The sequence below is a fragment of the Carassius gibelio genome, chromosome B22 (assembly GCF_023724105.1).
Source record: "Carassius gibelio isolate Cgi1373 ecotype wild population from Czech Republic chromosome B22, carGib1.2-hapl.c, whole genome shotgun sequence".
NCBI lineage: Eukaryota > Metazoa > Chordata > Actinopteri > Cypriniformes > Cyprinidae > Carassius > Carassius gibelio.
The window spans coordinates 4,468,072-4,492,207 of NC_068417.1; the positions used below are offsets into that span (position 1 = coordinate 4,468,072).

General features: G+C 37.8%; 1 protein-coding gene and 1 long non-coding RNA gene across 2 annotated transcripts in view; one reads left to right on the forward strand and one right to left on the reverse strand.

Annotated features, from left to right (window-relative positions):
- Window positions 1-24,136, forward strand: part of LOC127987694 (uncharacterized) — a 2,462,016-nt gene that overhangs the window by 7,741 nt on the left and 2,430,139 nt on the right. The window contains exons 3-8 of the mRNA XM_052590053.1: window positions 4,575-4,679; window positions 4,951-5,043; window positions 17,351-17,435; window positions 17,599-17,794; window positions 18,025-19,966; window positions 20,668-20,838. Coding sequence (XP_052446013.1) covers window positions 4,575-4,679; window positions 4,951-5,043; window positions 17,351-17,435; window positions 17,599-17,794; window positions 18,025-19,966; window positions 20,668-20,838 — 2,592 coding nt within the window. The remainder of the gene's footprint in view (window positions 1-4,574; window positions 4,680-4,950; window positions 5,044-17,350; window positions 17,436-17,598; window positions 17,795-18,024; window positions 19,967-20,667; window positions 20,839-24,136) is intronic.
- Window positions 852-15,280, reverse strand: LOC127987805 (uncharacterized). The gene is made up of 3 exons (XR_008161418.1): window positions 14,759-15,280; window positions 13,977-14,131; window positions 852-1,168 (listed from the first exon to the last, which is right to left on the reverse strand). It is a non-coding gene; the product is annotated as an uncharacterized LOC127987805 (long non-coding RNA).

Below are 24,136 nucleotides of genomic sequence, written 5' to 3' on the forward strand. Positions count from 1 at the left end.
AGCCCAACATGTATGTTAACTCCCACTTCAACCCCAGAATTAAAATATTCTATATTTTGAATTTTAGTTTCAGGTTGTACTTTTTGTGGATCAAAAATTTCAATAATATGGTAACTTAAGCAAGTCAAAACAATCATTGCAAAATGAAGTATCTTTTGCTGTAAAGTGATTTGCTGTAATCTCTCTCTCTCTCTCTCTCTCTCTCTCTCTCTCTCTCTGAGCTTGATTGATTATAACATAACTTTGTTGGATTACAATGAGCTATATAGTTTTTTGGCGATTACACATGAACCTCAGTGACTTGATTCTGGTGCCAGGTCTGTAATTATTTAACATAACTTGCTGAAAGTGTCTTCATTTTTCCTTGTATAACAAGTCTGTCTGTGATCATGGGCATCATTGCATTCATTTAACAGGTACTAATAATACAGCAAAAATCGTATGTATAACAGTCAGAACAATGTTTCTTCGGCTCCAGAAAGATACTGTTTGAATTCCATTTCTGTGTCTGTATAAGAAGTGTATTTGTTGAGAAAGTTTGATGCTGAAGCTGTAAATAATGAAAGGATGGATGAGTGTTGAAGCTGGGGTCAGTGCCACTATTACTAGAGAAGATATAAATGAGGAAGGTGAGAGAAGTAGGATGACTGAGACTGAAGCCCCCTTTCCACTGCACATGACATTCGGACACGATTGTCACATTTCTCCCTCTAGCGGCAGTCGCGCAGAACTTTCAAACTGGTCGTGCAGCAACTGTTACCTTGGCATATTCACTATGGTAAAATTAATAATTTTAATGAACATAGTTCAATTCAAGTTTTTTCAATTTAAGTTTATTTGTATAGCGCTTTTTACAATACGAATCGTTACAAAGCAACTTTACAGAAAATAATGTTTCAACAATATTTAGTAGTAGCTTATGGTAGTGACTGTCAGTTTGTGCACGTTTGACAGGATTTTTAGAAAAAATTAATACAAGACGTAGTCAGCTAGAAGATGAACATTATTAATATTATTAATTAATAATTGTTATATGATGCAGTCACACATGTAGCAATAATTGTTAGTTCTGTTGGTTGATTCAGGGTTAGCATCATCTGAGGTTCTCTGAGGGTCAGCATCATCTCTTCTCAGGTGTTCTGGATCCAGACTGGAGCTTGTGTAAATCCTAGTCAAAACATAGAAACAAAATAGAGACATCATTAGCATAGCTGCTGATCCAACAAAGTAAAATTAGTTTAACCCAAGCTAATGAATATGAATGCACATTTGATCAGATGCAATTACACTCACAATTTAAGAGATACATTATTCGAATGCTTTGCGAAAGAGATGTGTTTTTAATCTAGATTTAAACAGAGAGAGTGTGTCTGAACCCCGAACATTATCAGGAAGGCAATTCCAGAGTTTGGGAGCCAAATGTGAGAAAGCTCTACCTCCTTTAGTTGATTTTGCTATCCTAGGAACTACCAAAAGTCCACTGTTTTGTGAACTTAGGGAGCGTGATGGATTGTAGCGTGGTAGAAGGCTAGTTAGGTACGCAGGAGCTAAACTATTTAGGGCCTTATAGGTAAGTAATGATAATTTGTAACTGATACGGAACATAATAGGTAGCCAGTGCAGAGACTGTAAAATTGGGGTAATATGATCATATTTTCTTGACCTGGTAAGGACTCTAGCTGATGCATTTTGGACTATCTGTAGCTTGTTTATTGAAGAAGCAGGACAACCACCTAGAAGTGCATTACAATAGTCCAGTCTAGAGGTCATGAATACATGAACTAGCTTTTCTGCATCAGAAACAGATAACATGTTTCGTAGCTTGGCAATGTTTCTAAGATGGAAGAATGCAGTTTTTGTAACATTGGAAATATGATTTTCAAAAGACAAATTGCTGTCTAATATAACACCCAGATTTCTGACTGTAGAGGAAGTAACAGTACATCCGTCGAGTTGCAGATTGTAATCAAAAAGATTTTGTGTAGAGTTTTTTGATCCAATAATTAATATATCCGAATTTAATTGGAGAAAATTATTTGTCATCCAATCTTTTACATTTTTAACACACTCTGTTAGCTTAGATAATTAAGAAGTTTCATCTGGTCTCGTTGAGATATATAGCTGAGTATCATCAGCATAACAGTGGAAACTAATCCCTTATTTTCTAATAATATTACCAAGGGGCAACAAGTATATTGAAAATAGAAGGGGACCTAGGACGGATCCTTGTGGCACTGCATATTTTACTGATGATAAATGAGATGACATCCCATTTAAGTAAACAAAATGGTAGCGATCGGACAGGTAGGATCTAAACCATCTTAGAGCCTGCCCTTGAATACCTGTATAGTTTTGTAATCGATCTATGAGCATGTCATGATCTATGGTGTCGAACGCAGCACTAAGATCAAGTAAGACTAGAAATGAGATGCAGCCTTGATCTGATGCAAGGAGCAGGTCATTTGTAATTTTAACAAGCGCAGTTTCTGTGCTATGGTGGGGCCTGAAACCTGACTGAAATTCTTCATACAGATCATTTTTATGCAGGAAGGTGCTCAATTGAGCAGACACAACTTTTTCTAAATTTTTTGACATAAATGGAAGATTTGAAATAGGCCTATAATTTGCCAGTACACTAGGATCTAGTTTTGGTTTCTTAATAAGAGGCTTGATAACCGCCAGCTTGAATGGTTTTGGGACGTGACCTAAAGATAACGACGAGTTAATGATATTGAGAAGCGGTTCTTCGGCTACAGGTAACAACTCTTTCAGTAATTTAGTGGGTACAGGATCTAATAAACATGTTGTTGGTTTAGATACAGTGATAAGTTTATTTAGCTCTTCCTGTCCTATAGTTGTAAAGCACTGCAGTTTATCTTTGGGTGCGATGGATGAAACTGAAGTGTTAGATGCTGTAGAATCTACATTCGCTATTGTATTTCTAATGTTATCTATTTTGTCAGTGAAGAAATTCATAAAGTCATAAATTTAACGTTGGTGGAATATTTGAATTAGGTGGCGTCTGGTAATTTGTTAACTTAGCCACTGTGCTAAATAAAAACCTTGGATTGTTTTGGTTATTTTCAATGAGTTTGTGTATATGCTCTGCCCTAGCAGTTTTTAAAGCCTGTCTATAACTGGACATACTGTTTTTCCATTCAATTCTAAAAACTTCTAAGTTAGTTTTTCTCCATTTGCGTTCAAGACTACGAGTTTCTTTCTTGAGAGAGTATCACTGTTATACCATGGTACTGTACGTTTTTCTCTAACCTTTTTCAATTTGATGGGGGCAACAGCTTCTAATGTATTAGAGAAAATAGTGCCCATGTTGTCAGTCATTTTGTCTAATTCATGTGTATTTTTGGGTACAAAGAGCAGTTGAGATAGATCAGGCAGGTTATTTGCGAATCTTTCTTTGGTGGCTGGAACAATAGTTCTGCCCAGACGGTATCGCTGAGACATATAGTTAATATCAGTTATACGCAGCATGCACAATACAAGGAAATGGTCTGTAATATCATCACTTTGAGGTACAATATCTATAGCAGTAAGATCGATTCCATGAGATATAATTAAATCTAGTGTATGATTAAAACGATGAGTGGGCCCGGTGACATTTTGCTTGACTCCAAAAGAGTTGTATTAGGTCAGTAAACGCAGGTCCTAATGTATCATTTGTATTATCAATGTGAATATTAAAATCTCCCATTATTAGCGCTTTATCAACAGTAACCAGAAGGTCTGAGAGGAAATCTGCAAATTCTTTTAGGAATTCTGTATACGGCCCTGGTGGTCTATACACAGTAGCAGAGCAAGAGATACATGAGATTTCTTTTGCATGTCTGACAGTCTAACATTAAGCAGAAGTATTTCAAAAGAGTTAAACCTGTATCCTGTTTTCTGGGTAACATTGAGAATATCACTATATATTGTTGCAACACCTCCGCCACGACCAGTCTGACGGGGCTCATGCTTATAGCAGTAGTTTGGTGGAGTAGACTCATTCATACATAGTTAATGTATGAATGCATCGTGACAAATCAGGTGACCCCCAAAATAAACAGTTGGTTTTATGAATCTAATCAATGTAAATAATGGTTTAATAATTATTAAATAATTATTTCTGTCATAAGTATTATAAACCACCATTTTACAGAAATAGTGTTTAAAGAATAATGTTAACAAAATATTTGTAATTCTGACACCGCACCGATAGTTTTGATTAGAATACATCACATCCGGTCGGGCATTCGCGTACGGTCTAGTCGCAGAAGTTCAAATATTTGAACGCATCCAAGGCTCAAATCTGATCCGAAATTTCCGCATACGCATGTGATTGGAACTCCACGCAGCTCCCGCTTTACTTTCCATAGGAAATTAATGACTTCCGGTCTGTCGCTTGTCGTTCGTCAGAGACAGTGGAAAGGCGGCTTGAGGAGAATGTAGCTGAATGTGATACATGAGGATACTACTTTTCTCTTGTTGTTTTTTTTTTTTTTTGTATTTTTTTTTTTGTATTTTTTTTTTTTTTTTAGTATTTAAAAAAGCTCTCCTCCTTTTCTTTGTGTCATCAGTGTAAGATCAGGCTCACATGTGTCCAGCTCTGTGTCTGTGAAGAGTGACCGGTCAAAAGGTGAACCACCGTTATTCAGTGAGGAAACACCATCAGCTACTGAAAGGTATTTCATGTGTTTTGTGTTAGAACATCACATTAGCTAATTTCGCCAGTGGGATATTTTTGCAGAAATTAATTAAACGACACAACAAATCACAGAGTTTTTGCTTGTTTCTTCATTAAACTGTGTCTGAGACCATAAATTCATTCTTGAAAATATGTCTGCAATCAAACATGAATGTGTCCATCTATCTACAGAAATGACCATTTACAACATAGCATTAGCTAACCTTTTCAAATGAGACCCTCTCTCTCCCTCTCCCTTGTGTCATCAGTGTAAGATCAGTCTCACATGTGTCTGTGAAGAGTGACCGGTCAAAAGGTGAACCACCGTTATTCAGTGAGGAAACACCATCAGCTACTGAAAGGTATTTCATGTGTTTTGTGTTAGAACATCGCATTAGCTATTTTCTCCACTGGGATATTTGTTATAGAAATTAACTAAATAAAACAATAAATCAAAAACAATTAATCATATCTACTTTCCTTGTTTATTGAAGTCAGTCTGGAGCTACATTCCAGTAATACAATTAAACAAGCAGCAGCAAGGAGGCATACATTTACCATAGAGACATGAATCTGTCCTTCCATCTGTTTAATTACCATTCGCAGCATTAAACATTTCAAACGAGACTGAAGAAATCCTGGGGGCTGATTCATAAAACAAGTTTACCAAATAAGCCAGGCTTATTTCAGATAGTCTGACTTATTATCACTTGATTTGGTTTCATAAAACAAAATTACCATAGCTCAAGCTCAGTCACTCTGGCTGAGAAACTAACCTGGTCCAGAGCAGACTTACTGTCAGGCTAAGATGAGCTCCTCTATCACTGACCATTAGGAACGCATTGATATTACCACTGACTCAATCACATAGACTACAATTAGTTGACTTTATTATTAGTCCAAAAATAAAAGTATACAGAAAATGCAACCAAAATAATCTATCAAAAAAAAAAAAAAAATAGGCTAAAACCGACTATATTAAATGTATTGTGGCCAAAATGTAATGACCCCTTTTTTTTTTTTGAAGAATATTTTAACATTTTAACATAGTTGCAGATTGTGCATTCAACCATTAAAGCATTTATAACACTAAGTTAAAACCACTGAATAAAAAATTTGAGTGGCGCTTTAACCACAAGTTATTAAACAAGTGCATCAAAAAATATTTTCGCAAAAATAGCTGTCAGCTTTGCCTTACTGGTGTTACATTTGATGGCTGCAGTCAGGGAAAATGAAAGAAAAACACTGTAGTTAAAATAATTAAAATTCACAGGTGAATGTTTAGTATTTATAAAGTTGCAATGTGCATTTCTTAGAACGAATTAAAGCAGGATAAATGTCAAGCCTATGAGCCAGTGGTTATATTTTCTCTAAGCTACACAGTATTACACCATATTTTAGATTTGAAACATTTAATAGGTCTGCAGTTTTATTTTTGTAATATGAATTGTTATATTATCCTAAAAAAATGGTTTACTTTGCATCAGAGCATTAAAAGTGGTAGTCTATTTTAGTGAGCTAGGCTACATGGATTTATATGCAAAATGTCAATATTCTCATATATTTGGCCTATGTTTGTCACAAATACATTTTTAATTTATTTTATTCGTTACCTGTCCTTTATTTTGACCTATAACTTCTTGGGAAAAAGATATGTCTGTACACTAAGAAAGTTTTATAAATTATTTCCTTTATTTTAGTAAAACGTGAGGCACTGTATAATTTTGCTCCCATTGTTAAGGCCTAATCAAAACAAGAAATTCATAAATGAAACCTGCACGATTTAGCTAAATCACTGTAACTCGAATGGACGGATTAATAAAACGTCCTCATGTTTAAACTCAAATTCTCTCATAATAATCAACAAAATGCACACAATGTAAAAAAGAGCTTTATTAATTGACAACTTCAGTGATTTTAAAGGGAGCTTTCTTTACTTTCTGTCAATTTAAGTAAAGTAAAAAAAATATAGCTGCATTTAAATACAGGTGTGTATATTCTTCAAAATATCAGAGCGCAATATTTGCGTGCCGTGCATGATGCTGAGCATTTGTTCTTATTTGTGTACATATTTTATCTTCATTACAAATCTTGTTTGGTTTTATTTTGGATAATTGCATGTAAAAAATTATTTACTTTGTAATGCATGTCCCAAATGTGAAACTCCCATCTTAAAAGTCTATAGCAGTTTATAATTATTTGTACAATAAAATTTAACTTAAGCTACTTTATATCTTTTATTATTTAATGCAAAAGAGATTTATTAAAACAAGTTTATAAGAGTCATGCACCCGTTCAATCTCTATCAACTAAAGAACAACTAATGATCAATGAATTGGAGCAGCATTTGCTGTTAGATCATTTTAAAGCATCAAATATCCTTCAATTTACAGGTTATAACTTCATCTGTCTCAGTTGTTGACTTGTGAAGATTTTTTTTTTATGTGGATCCCATACTGTAACCTAAAAGAGATAAAGGCACAAGAGTACTCGATGGCGCCGCGCATGGCTGCTTCAGTGCTTGGCTCTCCAGTGTTTGTACTGTTTTTGTTAGTTTTTCCTGTTTTTTGTTTAACAAACACGATCAGTTTCACCAGGGATGAACTGCTGAACATTCGGCAGAACACACCACAAGATCTTTTACCGGATTTTAATTATTCAGATGTTTTACTGAATGTTGTTATCGGAGGAGCGGCGGCGCTGATCAAGCGCTTCAGGACGCGCAGACGGGGGAAGCGAGCGGGAGCGCTCGTCAGACTCAGGAAGCGCGGATTTCGAATGCCGTTGCCTAGCATCCATCTGGCAAATCTCCGCTCTCTACCCAACAAATCAGACAAACTCCTTCTGCTCTCTCGGACAAATAAGGATTTCTCACACTCTGCTGCTCTGTGTTTCACGCAAACCTGGCTGAATGATGCCATACCAGACAGCGCGCTCCATCTGCCGGGCTTTCAGCTGTTCAGAACGGATCGCGAATCAGAATCTACGGGGAAATCACGTGGCGGCGGGACATGCTTTTACATCAATGAACGGCGGTGTAGAGATGTAACGGTGTTAAAGAAGATGTGCTGTCCTGATCTAGAAATGCAGTTTGTCAACTGCAAGCCGTTCTATTCGCCGCGGGAGTTTCACTTGTTCATTCTGGTCAGTGTTTTACATCCCTCCACAAGCACAAGTAAGCCTGGCTTTACAGAAACTCGCTGATCAGATCACAGAGACAGAACAACAACACCCGGACTCTGTTTTAATCATTCTTGGGGACTTTAATAAAGCCAATCTTTCCCGTGAACTGCCAAAATACAGACAGCATGTTACATGTCCCACCAGAGACAGTAATATATTGGATCACTGTTACACCACAATAAAGGATGCATATCACTCTGTTCCACGAGCAGCTTTGGGACGTTCTGATCACTGTCTGGTTCATCTGATACCATCCTACAAGCAGAAACTTAAATCTGCTAAACCTGTAATGAGGACTGTGAAGAGACGGACCAGCGAAACAGAGCAGGATTTACAATCTTGTTTTGACATCACTGATTGGAGTGTTTTTGAAGCTGCTACCACCGATCTGGACGAACTCACAGAGACTGTAACATCCTATATTAGTTTCTGTGAGGATGTATGCATTCCTACCAGGACTTATTTAACATTCAACAATGATAAGCCATGGTTTACAGTAAAACTCAGACATCTTCGTCAGGCCAAAGAGGATGCCTACAGAAATGGGGACAGGGTCTTGTACAATCAGGCCAGGAACACACTGAACAAAGAGATCAGAGCAGCTAAAAAGACCTACGCTAAAAAGTTGGAAGACCAGTTTACTTCCAACGACTCAACTTCAGTGTGGAGAGGACTGAGGGCCATCACAAACTACAAGACACCATCCTCTTGCACTGAGGCTAATCAACGACTTGCTAACGACCTGAATGAGTTTTATTGTAGATTTGAAACCCCCAACACCCATTCTGACCATCTCCCTACACAACCATTAACACCTCATGCAATCCCCCTCTCCACACCTCCTGCTCTTCAAATCTCTGAAGATGATGTGCGCCAGGTCTTCAAGAAGAACAAAAGAAGAAAAGCACCAGGCCCAGATGGCGTTACACCAGCCTGTCTGAAAATCTGACCTATTAAATACCCTGTAGACATATCTAGTAACTAGAAAAATCTTACCTGGGGGATTTAATAGGTATTTAATAAGCAGCCCTATTAAATACCCTCCAGACATCTCTAGTAACTGGAAAAATCTTACGTGGGGGGCAGACTTATTAAATACCCTCTAGACATCTCTTTTAAAGTTTTTAAAGCATTGTATACATGTTTGCATAAATTCTGCTTTCAGAACAGTCCGTAATGGAGAGATGCCTTAACATAGATTTTTCTGAAACACAAAAACAAAAATTTTAATAAAATGTAGATTTTATTTTTGAGAATGCCCAACCCTTCTCCATTCTGCAGATATTGTTGCTTCTGGTATGTGCATTGTAAATCACAGAAAGTCTACATAATAGATTGTCTCCCAAAAGCTCAGCTCTTTTTTTTGTCACGCATTTGTATTTCATAAGTCTAAAATAGCCTATAAAACACATTCATAGACGTATACTTTTCTGATTTTCTGAACTCTGTTTGGGATTTAGAAAAGCAAAGAGATGGTTCAGTATATTGGTAATGAATAGGCTACATTCTGTGAGAATGTATATTTCACATTCTAAAAAAGATTGTTTTGACGCAAAAAAAAAATATTTTTGAGTTAAGGCAACTTCTTCTGAAATTAAGTTATGATAACTTACTGTATTTTTCAGACTATAAGTCACTTTTTTTCATAGTTTGGTTGGTCCTGCGTCTTATAGTCAGGTGCGACTTATTTATCAAAATTAATTTTTTACATGAACCAAGAAAAAACATTACCATCTACAGCTAAGAGAGGGCTGTATTCTTCTTAGTGCTCCTGTAGTCTTCACTGAAAACAGAGAGCCCTCTCGCGGCTGTAGACGGTCATGTTTTCTCTTGGTTCTAAATAAATGCGACATATAATCCAGTGCGACTTATATATGTTTTTTTTCCCCGTCATGACATTTTTTGACTGATGCGACTTATACTCAGGTGCGACTTATAGTCTGAAAAATATGGTAATAAACTATATTGCACTATACAGTAGTCAACATTTGAATTGGATCAAAACCTTTCTTCAAAGTTGTCCTAAAACCAACAATTATTAAGTTGAATACTCAGACCAGCTAAGTTAGAACAACTTAATTTTTCTACGTTGCTTTTTCACATTGTTTTAAATTTGATTCAATCATGAACACTGGTTACAGAAACAACCAAAATATTATTTTTGATGACACCGTTCTGATTGAAACAGATTTAAGATAATGCCTACTGAGTCTGTTTTCAACCTAAGCAAACACTCTACTCTTCAGCACAATGGTAATCTCATAAAAACCACCAACATAACAGAAACACTTTTAAATACTAAAAGTTTATAAATCTGCTCTTGTTCTGATTTTGAATAGAAATGCATAAAATATGAGTTTATTTCTACATTACCGCTCATTATTCAGTCACATGCAAAGCATGCTGGGAACTTGAAACGTGAACTTGAAAAAAGTTACAGAGTTAGTACAATTTAAATAATGTTTTAAACAAACTAACATGGATATTTAAGTTGAAGTTATACACAGTATTACGTTGGAGCAATAATTATGGAGCATCGCGTTAGTTCAGTCAGGCCACGTTAGTCACGCTTGCATCATCTGACAGTCAGCTGTTCCTGACGTGTACCAATCCAGTCTTGACACCTATCACCTGCAGTCTATTTAAATTAACATTCTTCAGTGTCTCTTCCATCGCATTGCTGCTTGCAATTAACTGATTGCATCGCTTCTTGCAAATCAAACTGTTGCAGTTTGTTTCAGAACATCTGAAATCTGCATCTAAGATAAGTGAATGCTCTTTTAATCCACATCGCTGTGCATGTTGCCTGGTGGTTAATATAATTTTGCATCGGTTGCAGGAACTAATATTAAGCATATTAGCAGCAGCATTTATACATCTGTGTTCATACATCTGGAGCAATATGCAGCTAGAGCATGCAATCACTCTAAGGACATGCCGATAAGGTGTTTCAGATGCACGCAACTTCAAAAGCACGCATTTATCGCTCTATGGATTCTATACATAAGCTTATAAGAACGTGATCTCAATAGCCACGTTTACATGTATTTAATTTTTTTTTCATTCAGATTTAAAGATTCGGTGGACTGTTTGGACCTGAGACGTTATCTAATCCGATATGATGTTTAGGCTATATGTGGTCGTGCTTCGATTTGGGACATACTAAGTGGCCTACGATGATATGCAAATTACCAGAGAGAGAGAGAGAGAGAGAGAGAAAAAAAAAACACGCCCGTGGTTGCATTAATATTTTTAATAACTGCTCACACTTCCTTGGAAATAAGACTAATATTCTAACCTTGAGCTGATCGCCGAAGCGAGGGAAACCTCCACCACATTAGTCACTGTTTCTAAATTACACCAAACTGCCAAAAAAGTGTGAAGTGGCGCTACGCACTGCATCCGCCAGCTGCATGCAAGAGCAGAGTCTCCCACTCAGCGCTGCATTTGCGCAACAATGTAAAGTGATAAGCCGCATCATTCATTCAGCTGTGACACAGAATTATTGATATTGGCGTGTTGTGTGACACATGAGAACATTAAATGTTCTGTAGTGATGCTGGCTGAAAACATCCACAAATAATGTTAACTGGATGAAAAGTAATCTGGAAAACGCCAAAACAGGCATGTCAATTCAGCAAGGGAAATAGCCGCAGCCTAAGACCTTCTGTAATGCAGCTCTGAAATGAATTGAATTCTTATATAAAAAAAAAAAAAAAAAACTAATAATAATTCTGTACTTACATGGAAAATATATACACATTATAAATAAATAAATAAATCAAATAAATATATTTTTTGCTTGTTTGGCGCCCGAACAATTTAAATTAAATTTACATTTATTAAATTAAAATTTTATTTGGGGCACCCACAGTAACAAATACATGATTCCTCACCAGGTTTCGTTAAACAATGAATCATGAGGGGGCGGCCTATGAACGCAGATAGTGCTTGCAATGAGCTATCGCACAACATTTACAAATGGGTTCATTAATCTGTATAATTCATACAATGACAGGAAAATTTGGTCAAGTGTTTTCATTGAGCTATTGAAGTAAGTACAACTGCATCAGATTTCTGTCTTTTGTCAGAAATCAGCACATAAGTGAATATATGTTAAAGTAAACAACATGAAACATCAGTATTATAGCTCCGCCCACAGCATGCTTACAGGAGCTTGGTGTTCCATAGAGAATTGGAAGCTTTATTTTTGTCTTGCAGATATAACCAGGCTGGAGACTTTTGGAGATGGGGATTCGGTACTGCTCTGTGGGTACTCGGGATTGGCATGAGATTTAAGCATTTTAAGAAACATGCTTGTTGCACATCCTCAGTTGCTTAACTTGGGGTGATGCTTCCCCCTTTGTGATTTTTACAGCATGGTAGATACATAAAATTGGATATACTGCCATCATATCAGACTGCTGCTGCTAGGGTGTATGCTTCCCAATTTACAATCACAGTTGCTTTAAGCATTTTAAGAACATACTTGTTGCACATCCTCTATTGCTTAACTTTGGGTGACGCTCCCACCCCCCACCTTAATGTGGTTTTTCAGCATGTTAGAAACTTAAAATTGGATAATGCTGCTGCTAGGGGTGTATGCTTGCAATTAACTCCCTCCTCCAACCCCAACTCCACCAACTGAACCAGTAATTCGATCTAAATTTGTTTTTTCTTTACAGTCTCTTCATTGGAAGCAGTCTCTCACATTTTGTTTACAACTCACGTAATTCACGTTGTGAATTGTAATTATATATGCTTATAATGGTTCTGTACCCCAGGGGGGTTTGTCTTGCTGCTCTCCCCGCTCTGTCCAAGCATGGCTGCATGGACAGGCATGTGGAGTGTTGCCCAGAACATAACCATACCGCTAACACTAACTGTATGCAATTTTAATTGTCATAAATATACTTGAAGGAAGTGGTCCTGATTGAAATCAGCATTAAGATGTCATAACTCTTTAAAAATGTTTAGCACTTAAAATTTTAATTAAATCAATAAATTTGAATTTTTAACTTGCACTAATACATTAAATTAGTAGTGGCAACAGATCCACTGAATTTTTTTAGAGGATAGGGGCTAGATTCACGAAGCATTCTTAAGAAGAAATTTCTTCTTAACTGCCATTTTCTTCTTATTTTTTAACTTTAGAAAAGAAATTACGAATATTTTGTATTCCCAAAAAATCATCTTAAGAATATTCTTATCTTTTTTTTTTCTTAAGATTGTTCTTGAACAAAACTTAAAAGTAATTCAAATTCTTGTAAAGAATCTTCTTAGAAATCATTGTAAATAACTAATTTAAATTTAGGACAGCCCCAGACTTAAATCCCAAACAGTAAGAATTATTTAATGAATTTATTGGGTTAAGCATAACAACAACAGCTACATATAATACATAGTAGGACTAGTAATAGAGATGTGCACAGGTTTTCTGAAGTGACAGCGATGACTGATAATATAAACAATGATTGTTCATGATTAGCCTTTTGTTGACTTCAAAACTCAGTAACAACTCTAAAACAACAATCTTTGGCAGTAATCAGCGCATATGAATGGGCAGGAAGCATTTGAGGTAGAAGTATTCTAGGCTATTCTAAAAGTAACTGTTCAAAAAACAGCATTAAAAATGTGAAGCTGAGTGCAAGTCAAAGTCGCGACAAAAATAGTGTGCTAGCTTACAATTATTATGGTAATCTGCAGGAAGCTCAAAAAGACAAAGTGTGAGTTTATCTGTGCATCATGTGTTCATTCAGATAAGAGAGTTTTTCATGAATTAAACACAGAAGAGCATTCTTATGAACTTGATGGAATTCATCTTAAGAAATTTCTTAACTAATTTCTTGAAGATTTTCGTGAATCCAGCCCCAGGTTTTGACTGCAAATGTCACATCAGTAACTGAATGAAACTAAAAGTAATTAGGCAGATAGTTAGAGTAATTAGGTAGAGCAGTTTCAGCTGTAAGTCCCATAATGGGGGGTCAACCTAACAGGTTAAGTTATTGTCGGAGTCAACTAATGCGTATTCGCGTTAGTTGACTCCAGAGGGTTAAACTGGTGTGCAAAAATGTTGACACAAACACAGACAAACGTACATATATTTTTTTACCTTGGTCTTATGCTCTCATAAGGTGCATCGATACAAACCGCAGATGTTCTGCAGAACTCTTCCACTCTCGCGGATTCATCCCCGAGCGAAACCCGTGGCATTGCTCCGCTGGTTTTTGTGCCTTTCTCGGATGCGAGTGGTGCACCGCGGCATGACTCAACAAAAGACAATACAGATCCCGGGTAAATTTTACTAGGTTAAACTGGTGTGCAAATATTTTGACAAACACTGAAAAGTGTACATAAATTTTTTTTACATAACTGTAAGAAACTATTTGCTCATTTATTTTGAGAAGAATCAAATCTAAAGGTTCGAATTGCTTTAATTGAACTGAGTCCAAATTGATTTAGTTTATACTTCATCAACGGTTCGTCCAGCGAACTTAAAATTCAGTATATCCTTAAAATCTGTTTGAGTTTACTTCATGAACAAGATAATACCAACAGAAAGATAATTCATACGCTACAGGCTAGGTAGCACAGGATCTGGGCAAAGTTTAATCTAAAAATACACCACACAAGACAATACTTCTTTATAAATGAAACAAGAATTTGAGCTATTCTATAGATTATATGGATCTAAAACTAAATGAACACACACACAAACATACATACACATACACACACAGTTGCAACGGATTTATGAGGGGAGTTAATGAGAAAATCTCTACCAAATTCACAGGCGTATCAAGAATCAATAAAAGCAGAGCCCTAATTTATCTTTACAACTTAATAATGACCTTGCACCATTTCAGCAATAGATAGAGGTTTGTTTGCCTTTACTTGTGGTTGTGCTGCTGGCCGCAGTGTCGTTTCGTCTCCTTGGCTCGCGTTGAACTGAAAGGGGAATTCCGGCTGGGATTCGCGGTTGCGTAGATGACGTCTGGGGAAGCCCTTTGCCTTGATTGGTTGGTTGATTGCCTGGTGATTTTGAGAGATTCAACAGCTCTTGCCTTGACGGTGGACAAAGTTTCTTCCGAGTCCTCTCGTTTGCGCGGCGTGAGCTTTGAAGATTCTGTCACGGAAAGTTGAAGTTCTTTATGACTTGCAAGCACACTGATGGCTAGGAGCCGGGGTTGAAAAGGGGCGAGCAAGCATGGTTTCGCTGACGTGAAGTTTCAACGGAGTGGTTTTGAGTTCTGGATGGCAAGAACGCTAGCAGCGTGTAGGAAGTTCAAGCCATGGCCTAGATGGAAGAGCAGCGTAGCACACCGCACCGCATTTAAGCGACACGACACAACCCTTGACAAGAGATGACGTGCTTGGAGACTAGACCGGAGACTAGACTGGAGCATTGGGGTTTTATCGAAGCAGATTTGGTCCATCCCATGATGCGATCTCCCAATTGGATGCTGTTGCAGAGCTTAGACACGCCCCGTTCTGATTCTCGATTAAACATCATGTGGCATTGTCATGTGGGATGGATCTTTGGGTTAATACCTTATAAAGTGTCATAATATGCACACAATACAGAATCTGGAAATTTCATTTGCTCCAAGTTTAGATAAATACGTGAGCTTTCATTCAATACTAAACTTTCCATATCTTACACACATTTAATAGCACTATCCGTTAAAGTCATAAAAACCATACATAAAACATTGGTGAAAGTTGCACCGATTACCTTGAGCACATCAAACATATATAAAAGGCATAAAACATTATTTGTGACTATAGTTAAACCTTCAGATTTCTTAATGGTTGTCCTTTTGAGAGAGTTTGTTGAAAAGTTCAGTTCGTAGAAAGATTCTCAAGCTAGCAGGAAGCATAGTCATGGGATGATCCTGTATTGGTTCTTTGTGTTGAGGTCCACTAATTATTAACAATTCCTGGGGCGTTTCCATACATTGGGAACACGTGATGCTGTGATACACAGGGTCCTTTTATCTTGTAAAAAGAGTTCATTAAATTAGCTCCTTTTTGGAGACTCAGGATGTCGATGTCTTATTAGTTTCCTCATGAGTGGGGGCATTTCGCAACAGACCTTTCCTCTGTTGTATGATCACGTTATCACTTCGCTTAATGTCGCAATGTCCTTTAGCCATTTGTTTCCCTGACAAAAAGGGGTCCAGACAATCTTGAGCATTGTTTTCCTCAGCTTATCATTAACTGTGTTCAGATCGCAGATGGGAGGAAGTAGGCTCTTATAATTACTTTGGCCGAAGCAGCCGATTCTGCAGTTATTGGCGTGACTGTTCACCGAGGTCCTACATAACATACACTATAGGATATTTTTTTTTAGTTCCCATTCACTTTACAACAAATACTTTAACTGTCAGAACAGAACAATAATTAATAATATATAATTCTAATGGATAATGTGTGGAAGTCGTGGCCTGGTGGTTAAAGAGTTTGACTCCTAACCAACCCAAAGGTTGTTGGTACAAGTCTGGAGTCTTCAATACCACGACTTAGGTGTGCTTGAGCAAGGCACCGAACCCCCAGCTGCTCCCCGGCCGCTGCAGCATAAATGGCTGCCCACTGCTCCGGGTGTGTGTTCACTGCTGTGTGTGTGCGCATTTTGGATGGGTTAAATGCAGAGCACGAATTTTGAATATGGATCACCTTGGCTGTATGTCACTTCACTAATCACACTATATAATAATATAGGCTTTAGCTATAAACAAAAATAATAATAATAAGTTAAAGTGAAACAGAAGGTAAGTTTGGGCTTACCTCTTATTCGGGACTAATCCAAACATTTCCATATTAGTGATGTTGCCCATTTGAAGCTTAACTGTTATTCATTAGGTAAAATAGGCTTTGTAGTTCACACGTGTTTCAGTATTGACAGAAAAAAATCGTAATGAGCAAAAATGTCCAATTGGAACATTTCTTAACATTTACAGATGAAAAATATACCTGTGATGTGTCAGTTATGCACTGAGGAAAGTACAACGTCTCAAATGCATTAAACAGCACAAATATTCACTGTTTGCCATTGTGGATCGATTTGATCCATGATCGACATTATGGGCTGCTTAAGAAGCCTTTTAAGCTTGCACATCAAATTATCCTGACTCATTGAACCTGGGTCAAATTGTAATTTATGAAACCACTGTAGTCCCGATTTATTTGTTAGGTTATTTCAAGTCAAGTTTTGGACTTGAATCCTCTGCTTTTCTTAGCATCTTTTATGAAACAGCCCCCTGTTGTTTTTTTTCTGTTATTTGTGTAATTACTTTTCTCCTTATAGGACAGAAAAACTAAAACTAAACTAGTACTTAAATAGAAACTTCTCTTTAACCACATTAACTTATTAAAAGCTGCACAATAGCTGCAGCTTATAGCTATTTGTCCTCAATTAAAAAAATAGCAAGAGTTTCTCTAATATTTTGCTTTAACCACATTTAATTGTATTCACCATTTAAACAGGCTGCAATATGATACATTAGATTCAGACTTCCAGATTAACAGGAGCTACAAGGATTTCACAGACAAACTCCTAGGAATCTTCCAGGTAGGAAAAAGATTTCATAAATGTTTATAACAAACAAATTAGTAACTTGACAATGTTTCTTATTTTGTTTAGAAATATTTTTAATTACTGAATATATAATTTGGACTAAATGAATGTGGATTTGGTTTAATTTTGTTCTTTTTTTCTGTTTTTTTTTTTGTAGCATCTTGAAAAGAAAATAATACATTTTCTAAAAAATGAGCTGGACATGTTTAAGAAAATTTTACAAAAAGAGGAGATTCAATACTTTGTGAAGGACTTTAATGAGAACAGATGCAGTATGAAAGAAGCTGCTCTTGATCTCACACTCTACTTTCTGAGAGAGATGAACCAAGATGAAGCTGCCGATACTCTAGAAGGTAAAAGACTCCATTCGCAGCTTCTAGCACTGTGTCAGTCTGTTTTCTCTTCAACAATCACTGTTATGACTCATAGGAAGATCATTTGCTGTTCATATGGCTCTCATATTATGTGTTCATAACCTGCCGTATCTTCCAATCAAAGACTTTCTTTAGACTTCCACATTCTCTTCTGTACATACTGTAACAATCCCAGAGACTAAACTCTGTATTTTAATTCCTGTGTTTAGATGAGCTGATCTTCATTCATCAGCTAAAGTGTAGCCTAAAGAAGAAGTATCAATGTGTGTTTGAAGGAATTGAAAAGCAAGGTGACTCTACACTTCTGAAGAACATCTACACAGATCTCTATATCACTCAGGGTTGTAGTGAACAGATCAATACTGAACATGAGGTGAGACAGATTGAAGTTACTTCCAGACGTCATGAATCACAGGAGATACAGGTTAAGTGCAAAAATTTATTTAAAGCAACTGAAGAAGACAAGCCGATCAGAACTGTGCTGACAAAAGGAGTTGCTGGCATTGGAAAATCAGTCTCTGTGCAGAAGTTTGTTCTAGATTGGGCAGAAGGAAAAGAAAATCAAGATATCAGCTTCATATTTCCTCTTCCATTTAGAGAGATGAACATAAAGGAGCAAGAAAAACTAAGTTTAATGGACCTTATAACTCAGTTTTTCCCAGATACGAAAGGACTGAACCTTACAAGAAGAAATCAATTCAAAGTCATGTTCATCCTTGATGGATTGGATGAATGTCGACTTCCTGTAAACTTTAAGGATAATGAGACATTGTCTGATGTATCATCACCAGTCTCTCTAGATGTTCTCCTAACAAACCTCATCAAGGGAAATCTGCTTCCTTCTGCTCTCATCTGGATCACCAGCAGACCAGCAGCTGCCAGTAAGATTCCTCCTGACTGCATCGACCGGCTGACAGAGATACGAGGATTCAATGATGCACAAAAGGAGGAGTACTTCAGAAAAAGATTCACAGATGAGAATCAGGCCAAAGAAATCATTGATCATGTTAAACAATCAAAGAGTCTCTTTATCATGTGCCACATCCCAGTCTTCTGCTGGATTTCAGCCACTGTTCTCCAGAACATTTTAGAGGAGAAAAGAAATAATGTTGTGAAAAACAGTCAGGCTGATGATGCCTCCAAAACACTGCAGGAGTCAAATACTGAAGACACTCCTAAGACTCTGACACAAATGTACACACACTTCCTCAGATTTCAGATCCAGCAGAGCAGACGAAAGTATGAAGGAGAATATACCCCCGATGTTTCCTGGGATAAAGATGCCATCTTTTCACTGGGGAAACTGGCATTTGATCAGCTGGAAAGAAACAATGTGATCTTCTATGACACCGATCTGGAAGCCTGTGGTATTGATGTCTATAAGGCATCAGTGTACTCAGGCATGTGTACCCAGATCTTTAAGGAGGAAACGGGGATCCTTCTTGGTACCATGTACTGCTTCGTTCACTTGAGCATTCAAGAGTTTATTGCAGCCCTTTATGCACATCTGTTTCTAGACATCAACAAGAAATATGTGTTTGATCAAGACTCTACAGAACAGGAAAACAAAAGTGAAACTGTGATTGATTTGCTCAAGACTGCAGTGGTCAAGGTGCTTGAGAGTGGCAGTGTTTATCTGGACTATTTCCTTCATTTCCATCTCGGACTGTCACTCCAGTCCAAAAAAAACATGATTGATTTGCTCAAAACCGCAGTGGACAAGGCACTAGAGAGTGATAATGGACACCTGGATCTTTTTCTTCGATTCCTCCTTGGTTTGTCACTCCAGTCCAATCAGAGACTTTTACAGGGTCTGTTGACACAGGAAGATGACAATGACCAGAGCAAAAAAGAAATAGTTCAGTACATCAAGCAGAAATTTGAAGCTAATCTGTCTCCAGAGAGATCCATCAATCTGTTATACTGTCTGAATGAACTGAACGACCAAACTCTGGTGGAAGACATTCAGACCCACCTTAGCAAAGGAAGTCTCTCATCTGCTGATCTTTCACCTGCCCAGTGGTCTGCTTTGGTCTTTGTGTTGTTGACATCAGAGGAGGAGCTAGAGGAGTTTGAGCTTCAGAAATTCAAGAAATCAGACGAGTGTCTCATTAGATTATCGGCAGTCATCAAAACCTCTAAAAGAGCTCTGTAAGTTATTTATTGTACTTTGTCATGTTTTGTTCTCATCTTAAAATTGCATGTATCTACATTGATCCAGGTTTGGATACCCCTGATCTATAGTGATTATTAATCATATACCAATTTTAAGTATATATCTATTTTATGGTTAAATCAAAATTCTTTTTTTTTTTACTTTTTTTTTCTTTAATGATGTCAGTCCTTTGGAATTAAAGTGCAATGCCATTTTATTAGATTTACAGGGGTTTTATGTAGAAATATCTCTTTTCAGCAAAACAAACTGTTTAGTTAGCTGCAGTAAGAAGCACTTCATGTTGTTATAAAACACATTGTTCCATAGTTATTTCTACTCCAATATGCAGTTAATCTTCTTAAACTTTTGCTATATAGGAGATATACTCTTGCATAACCTCAATGGATAAATGATTAACCTCCAGATTCTCCACCTCAAGACACTCATCAAGATAACAGAACAGCACTTTTAAATGTGTAACTCACTGCCATTAATGATATAAGCCTATTATTAATTTACATATTTTAAGTTTTATTCAAGCATGGTAGTTTGCTTTATCTAGGAAATTTTAATCAATACAATTCTAACATATATGCAGTGTATTTACTGTTCATGTAAAAATAATTTGTGTAATTTTTGTATCTAACGGATATATTACATGTATCTAACTCTGTGATTTGATTTATTTCTCTTTTAGGCTAAATGATTGTGGCTTAACTGACAAAAGCTGTCCAGCTCTGGCTACAGTTTTTGCTTCAGATTCCAATCTGAAAGAGCTAAACATGAACAATAATAATCTGCAGGATTCAGGAGTGAAGCTACTCTGCACTGGACTGAAGAATAGAAACTGCAAATTAGAGATACTGAGGTAAGTTTTGTGAAAATCCCCAGTGTTTGGTTAGAATTCAGTCAGTGTCAAATGCTTTTTGCAAATGAAGAAACATCGTACCCACAACCCCACCCTTACCTAATTTTAATCGCACTTGCTCAATGAAATAAAATACAGCAGCTTCTGTTGAGTGCTGTTTACGACACCCAAATTGCATAGGGCACAATAAATTATTTTGTGTGTCTAAAAAAATTTGCTCAGTTACTACTCTTTCTATTATTTTAGATACAGCTGAAAAAATGAGATTGAACTATAATATGCTAAATTTAGTGGATAACCTGCTTTGAAGACTGGGGTAACTATCCCAGTTTTCTAGCAATTTGGAAAAATAGATTTCTTAACCCTTAATCACTGTTTGGGGTCATTCTGACCCCACTGGACTTTTCCTTCATTTTTTAAAAGTGTTACATTCATCTCAGGGGCATGAAACTGTGACTTTTGTGGTTGTTCTAAAGTTGTGTAATTTTCTTTACCGTTTAAGTTGTTTGGGGTCAAAATGACCCCACATTGAAAATGAATGGTAAAATAAAAAAAAGACTTTTTAAAGTTTTTGTCAAAAAAAAAAAAGTAAATCCATAAAAAAATTTCTACACATAAACAAAGGTCTGGTCCTAGAGCATAAAAAAAAAGTAGAACAAACTTTCTATCTGAATCAGAATCAGAATCAGAATGAGCTTTATTGCCAGGTATGTTTACACATACGAGGAATTTGTTTTCATGACAGAAGCTCCGCAGTACAACAGAATGACAGCGACAGAACATAAAACACATAATAAAAGAATAAAAAATACAAATAAGTAGATATTGAATGACAATATACAAATGACAATTGTAGGCAGGTATATTACAAATGCAGTTATGTATGTACATATATATTATGTGCACAATTTAAGTGTATACTAAGTATGTGTGTTAGATAAATAAAGTGTATGTGTATATAAATATAAAGTGTAGTGTGTTCGCCGTTATTATCAGCTGTTCATAAGATGGATTGCCTGAGGGAAGAAACTGGTCCTGTGTCTGGTTGTTCTAGTGCTCAGTGCTCTGTAGCATCGACCAGATGGCAACAGTTCAAAGAGGGAGTGTGCTGGATGTGAGGGGTCCAGAGTGATTTTGACAGCCCTTTTTCTCACTCTGGATAAGTACAGTTCTTTAATTGAAGGGAGGGTTGTACCAATGATTCGCTCAGCAGTCCGGACTACCCTCTGTAGTCTTCTGAGGTCAGATTTAGAAGCTGAGCTGAACCAGACAGTTACTGAAGTGCAGAGGATGGATTCAATGATGGTGGAGTAGAACTGTTTCAGCAGCTCCTGTGGCAGGTTAAACTTCCTCAGCTGGCGGAGGAAGTACAACCTTTGCTGGGCCTTTTTCACAATGGAGTCAATGTGAATGTCCCACTTCAGGTCCTGAGAGATGGTGGTTCCCAGGAACCTGAATGACTCCACTGCAGTCACAGGGCTGTTCATGATGGTGAGTGGGGGGAGTGCAGGGGGGTTTCTCCTGAAGTCCACGATCATCTCCACTGTTTTGAGCGTGTTAAGCTCCAGGTTGTTGAGAGTGCACCAGACAGCCAGCTCTTTTACCTCCTGTCCTGTCTGACTCGTCCTGAATGAGGCCGATGAGTGTGGTGTCGTCTGCAAACTTCAGGAGCTTGACAGAGGGGTCCTTAGATGTGCAATCGTTGGTGTACAGAGAGAAGAGCAGTGGGGAGAGAACACAGCCCTGGGGAGCTCCGGTGCTGATTGTACGGGTGCTGGATGTGTATTTTCCCAACCTCACTAGCTGCTGCCTGTCTGTCAGGAAGCTGTTGATCCACTGACAGATGGAGGTGGGCACGGAGAGCTGAGTTAGTTTGGGCAGGAGGAGGTTTGGGATGATCGTGTTAAAGGCAGAGCTGAAGTCCACAAACAGGATCCTCACATAAGTCCCCGGTCTGTCTAGGTGTTGCAGAACATAATGCAGTCCAATGTTTACTGCATCGTCCACAGACCTGTTTGCTCTGTAGGCAAACTGAAGAGGATCCAGCAAGGGCCCAGTGATATCCTTCAGGTGGGGCAGCACCAGTTTTTCAAATGACTTCATGACTACAGACGTTAGAGCCACAGGCCTGTAGTCATTTAGTCCTGTAATTTTGGGTTTCTTAGGGATGGGGATGATGGTGGAACGTTTGAAGCATGAAGGGACTTCGCACAGCTCCAGGGATCTGTTGAAGATCTGTGTGAAGATGGGGGCCAGCTGGTCAGCACAGGATTTCAGACAGGCTGGTGTAACACAATCTGGGCCTGGTGCTTTTTTCCTTTTCTGCTTCCGGAAGACCTGGCGCACCGCATCCTCGCTGATCTGAATTGCAGGTGCCCCACCTGAGAGGGGGGATGCAGGAGGTGTGAATGGTGAGAGTGCTTGATTGGAGAGGTGTTCTGGATGGGTTGCAGGAGCTGTTAGTGGTGTGAACGGTTGTTTGGAGAGGCCTTCAGAGCTGGATGCAGGAGTTGTGAAGGGTGTGAATGGTTGTGTGGGGAGGCGTTCAGGGCAGGTGATGGGTGTTCTTTCAAACCTGCAGTAAAACTCGTTCAGATCGTCTGCCAGTCGTTGATTCTCTACAGTGCTGGGGGGTGGTGTCTTGTAATTGGTGATCTTCTTTAGACTTTTCCACACTGATGCGGAGTCGTTGGAAGTGAACTGAGTCCTTATTTTTTTCAGAATAGTTCCTCTTTGCCACTTTGATCTCCTTTTCCAATGTGTATTTAGCCTGTTTATACAAGACATTGTCCCCCTTCACGTAAGCATCTTCTTTGGCCTGACGGAGCTGTCTGAGTTTTGCAGTGAACCACGGTTTGTCATTATTGTAAATTAGTTGAGTCTTTGTAGGAATACACATCCTCACAGAAACTGATATATGATGTTACGGTCTCTGTGAGTTCGTCCAGATCGGTGGTAGCAGCTTCAAAAACACTCCAATCAGTGATGTCAAAACAAGATTGTAAATCCTGCTCTGCTTCATTAGTCCATCTTTTTACAGTCTTTGATACAGCAGGTTTAGCTGATTTTAGTTTCTGCCTGTAGGACGGTATAAGATGAACCAGAAGGTGATCAGAATGTCCCAAAGCTGCTCGTGGAACAGAGTGAAATGCATCCTTTATTGTGGTGTAACAGTGATCCAATATATTACTGTCTCTTGTGGGACAAGTAACATGCTGTCTGTATTTTGGCAGTTCACGGGACAGATTGGCTTTATTAAAGTCCCTGAGAATGATTAAAACAGAGTCCGGGTGTTGTT